Source organism: Canis aureus, chromosome 24 (genome assembly GCF_053574225.1).
Source record: "Canis aureus isolate CA01 chromosome 24, VMU_Caureus_v.1.0, whole genome shotgun sequence".
Lineage (NCBI taxonomy): Eukaryota > Metazoa > Chordata > Mammalia > Carnivora > Canidae > Canis > Canis aureus.
Window position 1 is genome coordinate 20,572,151 of NC_135634.1, and position 6,000 is coordinate 20,578,150.

General features: G+C 40.6%; 1 protein-coding gene across 5 annotated transcripts in view; it reads right to left on the minus strand.

Annotated features, from left to right (window-relative positions):
- CBR4 (carbonyl reductase 4) overlaps positions 1-4,005 on the minus strand; it is a 207,510-nt gene extending 203,505 nt beyond the window's left edge. For all 5 annotated transcript variants that reach the window (XR_013363011.1, XM_077868513.1, XM_077868515.1 and 2 more), the window contains exons 1-3: positions 3,720-4,005; positions 1,833-1,953; positions 743-879 (exon numbers count right to left, since the gene is read on the minus strand). Coding sequence is in view for 4 of the 5 variants with exons in the window: in XM_077868513.1 (XP_077724639.1) it covers positions 743-879; positions 1,833-1,953; positions 3,720-3,861 (400 nt within the window). In the remaining variant the exon portion in view is untranslated. The remainder of the gene's footprint in view (positions 1-742; positions 880-1,832; positions 1,954-3,719) is intronic.
- Between the last annotated feature and the right edge of the window lie 1,995 nt (positions 4,006-6,000).

The window sequence follows — 6,000 nt, forward strand, 5'->3', positions numbered from 1 at the left end:
ACTATCATAAATAAAAATTTTAAAAAAATTAAATTAAATTAAAAGGCAGACAATATGCTGCTATTTTCAAATTGCCAAACTGAAAGGAAATTTTAAGTCATTTTGCGTTTTAAAGTCTACAAGCACATACTACACGGTTTATCTGCCCCATGGGTCAGATGAACTGAAGACTAGGGGTTATTTACATTCATTTGAAAAAAATCATTCCCTTCAGAAAACTTCCTCCTAAACCTGTATACTATATTTATAGTAACACATGCAACTGCTACAGAGATCATTTTTTAGCCCCCACTACCTAAAGTTTTTCAATTCCTTATCCATATTTTAAAAATTAGGTATCACATGGAAAATCAGGATGTCTAATTTCTCTTAAATGGCTGGCAAAAGAGAGACCAGATCTGTGCATAGCAACAATCAACTGCATCTAAACAGTGGCTGCCCTGGCCTTTCCACATGGCCTCTGGACACTGAAGCTGGGCATCTTTTGTCATGTATCATATGGCTTGTACTGTCATTTTTCTAATACTGGTGATGTCATTCATTTAACATCTGCTTGACCACTAGAGAGATGTAAATTTGCAATTCCTGTTTTACCCATTAACTGTTTAATTAAATCCTGTTTCCACAGATAGTAAAAAGACCCATTTCATCCAAGTTTCACACGTGACTAAGCTCCAAATTAATCAATTAAATATTTTTATGGCACTATGAGATAAGTCTAATTTCACAGGTGAAGACTCACCTACATTAACAATAGACCCTCTCTGCTGCTGAATCATAGTCTTCAAGGCAGCTTTACAAGTCAACATGGAACCCAAGAGGTTAGTATGAAGCTGAGATATCATATCTTCAGTTTTTGTTCTTACTAAAAGGCTGTCCCTACAAAAACAAAACAAAACAAAACAAAACAAAAAACAAAAAAAAACAGTAGCATGTAAATTAAAAATGAGATAAAACAAATTTTAAAGATAAGAATACATGATATTTTAACTGAAAGTAGAGTATTAGAAATATATTTGGGCTAGAATACCTACAGACTCCCACTTTAAACTGATTTTAAGGGGCACTAAAATAACTCATAAATCAGAACAGATAAACTTAGAAGACAGGTTGAATGGCAAATATTCCTAATCGCTAAAAGTAATACCATGTAGCCAAAATATCTTAAACGAACTGAGCAACTGCCATTATAGTAAGCCCTGTTTAGCAATAAAATACATTATGCTAAATATTGTCCTAAATTCGTCTTTTAAAAAGAAAAAAATACCTAATAATAAAATACCTTTAATACAAGTTCATGAACTTACACAAGGGTGACAGAAGCCAGAATGGTGGTTATCTACAAGGAAGTATTAACTGCGAAGAAACTGCTAGAGTGCTGAAAAAGTTCTATAGTTCAATATGGGTGTGATTACAATGTTAAAATTCATCGAAATGTATCCTTATTGTGTATCTCAATTTATATTTTATAAGAAAAGAATGTATAGATTGACAAAGTTTTAAAATATATACACATATATATTTTTTAAATATTTTATTTATTTATTCATGAGAAACACAGAGAGAGAGAAAAGCAGAGACACAGGCAGAGGAAGAAGCTGGCTCCATGCAGAGAGCCTGAGGCAGGACTTGATCCCAGGACCCCAGGATCACGCCCTGAGCCAAAGGCAGATGCTCAATCACTCAGCCACCCAGGTGTCCCTTCATATTTTTTAAAATACATATTTTCTTCCAATTAGAAGTAGAGCAAGTTAATATATTTACTCATACCAATCAAAGACATGCTAGAAAAAAAAAAATGTATGAGAAGTGTACTTAAATTTGTGACCAACCTGTTAATTCCAGCAGCATTTACCAAGAAATTAACTCGACCTAAATTTTTCTCCATTTCTTCAAATGTATTTTGAACATCGCGTTCTTTGGCAACATCACAGCTAAATGCCAAATGATCTCCTATACAACAAAGTTAAATTAGCATTATTTATAAATTATAAGTTCAACTTAAAAATTATTCAATATACATTGGTTAAGCATCTACTATGAGTTAAGTCTGTAATTACCAGAACCTAGAGATTAAAAAATGATTATGTCATGAATTTCTGCTCTCAAGGAGTTCAGTCCAATAAAACTCCGGTGGGGGCATGGATGGAGAACAAGGAGAAGTAATACTACAGAACTAAATCTTAAAACTTTTTTTTAGTCAAAAAATGGTAGGGCCTTTTTTTGTGTTCACAAGGCTCTGTAAGACTAATCTAATAATATTTCTGGCTTTGATGGTGACCCCATGCTACTCAATTCAATAGTGTTCTGTGTAATATAGTTCTTTTTTGAAATTTATATCTAATTCTGATCCTAAGAATAAACCCTAGGGTTTCTTCCGCTTTTTTTTTTTACTATGGCATCTATGTTACAATAACTATTATTCAAGACTGACCATTACATAGCAGGAAGCTACAAAAAGACCAAAACTAAAAAACACACAAAAAAAATAACTTTTTACTAAAAACTGTTACTTCCCTTTTTTAAAATGCCCACTTTTTAGAGATGCTTAAACTTCAGAAGAATACACTTCAAAGAAAGCATTCTCTTTAATAACACATCATTTTAATACTCTAAAATGTATATTTTTTTGGAAAACTAAACAACTGCTTATTTTCTGGCTGACTTTACCTAGTATGTTAACACTAAAATTACACTTTCACACTCCTCTGTGACCCACTGCTGGCATTCATCTGAAACTTGGGCCACAATAACCCCTGGAAGCTCAACCAACAGTTTTAACCTATTCTAGCAAACACTAATGGCTTGGGATGATCCCATAAGGAAAACCCACTTTCTCACTCCTTTGTCACCATAACATAGGCAGTGAATATGAGCAGCAAGAAGCATTCACTGAAATTCTCCTGGCTCCGTAACTTTTTTATCCCCCTCTCTCTAAACAGAGTCTAGTATTTTCACAACCCATGTGCACAACGAGGGTGAACAAATCCTAATGTTAAAGGATGCAGCCTCCAGGTGCCTCCCCAGGCCTCTGCTCTTCCCAGTGCTTTCCTGAGAGTGAATGAAGCGCACCCGAGCCTTCTAGTAACTCCATTACAGCATCTTGGCATCTTTCCTACATCCTGTTTCTCCCCACTATCCAGAGACTTAAATTTGCAAAATAGTGCAAAAAACAAGGACTAATCCATTATTAACAAACCAAAATAATTGATTTTAAATGAACCTGAAAAATCTCAATTCACCATTTGTGAGAGCCACCAGAACGATTTAATGACCTGTTGAGCGCTGATGGATGTGGGAGAGCCAGAACAAGAACGGACGGAGTCCGTCTATGACACGGCTCTGTGCCCTCGCAGGCGGACACAGCCTCGGCAGCACCGCAGGGGCCTCCGCGCCCAACTCCTCTGGCCCAGGTCTCCTCCCTCCAGACAGGCAGGTGAGCAGGAGCCTCAGGGAGGTGGGGGCTCAGTTCACGGGGCCTCCCAGGAAACCCCAACGTGCACCCCTCGGCGCCGGCCGCGCGGACACGCTCTGCGGGGAACCGGCCCGTGGGGTTCTCTGCCCGAACCCGCGTCCACACTCGGGACCGGGTGCTCCTGGGCGCGGGAAGCCGAACTCCTAAACCTCAGAGCCAGGAAGGCCAGACCTTCCCGTTTTACAAACGAGGAAACCGGAGGCGCTCGGGCTGCAGCCACAGGGCTGGACAGCTCGGTACCTACCGCCGAGCTCTCCGGCGGCGGCCCTGGCCCCTTCCAGATTTCTGGCGATGACGGCCAGCCGGTAGCCCTTCTGGGCCATCACCTGGGCCACTGCCCTCCCAATGCCCCTGGAGCCTCCGAAAACTGCACACACGCGGTCCATGGCGGACGGCGGGATCGCGAACTCGGAGGAATGAGGGCAGGAGTAGCGACCCCTTTCCAGATGTTCTCTGCCTTTTAAACCACGGAGGCTCCAAGAGAAAGAAAAAAGAAACAAAAACCCAAAACGCCGAGGGAAAAAAAAAAAAAAAAAGCACCGCTTTAGACCTCCTGCCGCGGGACTTCGGCAACCCGGTAGGCGGGGAAGAGGCGCGAAGAGGATGACGTCTACGCATGACGTCAGCGCGCACAGGCTACAGGCCCAGCGCCCTCCGGGAGGCACTGCCCGAAAGAGCCCCGGCGGTCGAGGACTGGCCTGGTAGGGCTGCGCTGCATGCTGGGACTTGTAGTCTTTACTCGGGAGTGGAAGAGGCGTGGGCGCACTGTTTGGTGAGAAATGTACTTAAAGTAACGAAGGCGGGTTGGAGTGACCTCGTAGCCCTTGGGACGTGAGAGCCAGTATTAGAGTTCAGATGACCTGCCATTCCAGTTTGCCTGGAAGTAATGAGGTTAAGACGCTGGACTTAACGTTTTAAAATCAGGAGAGTCCTGTCAACGGAGATAAATTGATTATGGTAGTTAAAACCCAGAATATATATTATTCGGAGTTCCATTGTCTGCCTTTCATCCAAGATTTTGTTTTGGCTAGAGACTAAATGCCCTGCCTATTGCCTAGGAGACTAATGCTCCTCCTATTGAGGAGTGGTCCCCAACTATTAGACTCACGCAAAACCTATCCTACCTGCTCCTCCCCCCAAGTTACAACAGAACTAGACCTCACCCCATGTGGACATTACCTTTCATCTCAAAGGGTGTTGCAAATGCAGTGCCCTGTCAAGAACAGGATATATAGGGCACCTGGGTGGCCCAGTGGTTGAGCGGCTGCCTTCTGCTCAGGGCGTGATCCGGGATCATGGAATCAAGGCCCACAAAGGGCTCCCTGCGAAGAAACTGCTTCTCCTTTTGCCTGTGTCTCTGCCTCTCTGTGTGTCTCTCATGAATAAATAAATAAAATCTTAAAAAAAAAAAAAAAAAAAAAAACACCATATGGTAGGAACTCAAGAAATCTTAGTTGAGTAATTGAATAGTCTTTCAGGATCGATGAAACAAGCATGGCTGCTGCAAATAAAAACAGGTTCCTACAATTCTAAAGAGGACGTGCTGAGTGTTCTGAAAGTTAATTAGCTAAAAGTTGGGCATTTGTTAACAAGAATACTGTTAAAAGAAAGCATCTCTTGATAGAGTGTCATTGCATTAGACAATTCAGAAAAGTAGTTTCTTGGGCCTGGCTACTAAAAAACACACAGCCTGGGACAACAGGACTAATATACACAAAACACTAGCACGTAGTCTGAAATCCTAAAGTGAAAAATGATAATAATACAACAGCTCAGAGGAAAGGGAGGGAGGTCAATGAAAAACTCCAGGAGTGCATGGAAAAGTTGGATTTGAGGACTGGATACAGTATTTATGAAAGAAGAGGAAGGAAGGAAGGAAAAGGAGAGAAGGAAAATGTAAGCAAATTGGCTGTTGTTTTTTAAATATTATTTTTATTTCACCTAGATCCAAAAGGGATTTGAAATGGCTTGCAAAGATACGCAAGTAAAATCTCACACTCTTTAGGATGGCTCCTATCAACAACAACAAAAAGAAGGAGGACAATAACAAGTGTTAATGAGGACATGGAAAAAATGGCATTCTTCTGCACTATTGGTGGGAATGAAAACTGGTACAGTAGCTTTGGGAAACAGCATGGTGTTTCCTCCAAAGAATTGAAAACAGAATTACCATATAATCTAGCAATTCCATTTCTGGGTATATACTCAAAAGATTGAAGGCAGAAGCAGGGTGACAAGCAATATTTGTATACTCCATTCATAGCAGTGTTATTCACAATAGTTAAAATGTGAAGCAACCCAAAGAACCTTCAACAGATGGTGAATAAGCAAGATGTGGCACCCACATACAAGGAAAGAAATTCTGAAATATGCTACAACATAGATAAACCTTGAAGATATGATGCTAAATGAAATAAGCATATTACCAAAAACAAATATTGTATAATTTCACTTATACGAGGTAGTTAGAATAGTCAGAATCTTAGACAAAAAGGCAAATGGTGATTGCCAGAAACTCAGGGGGA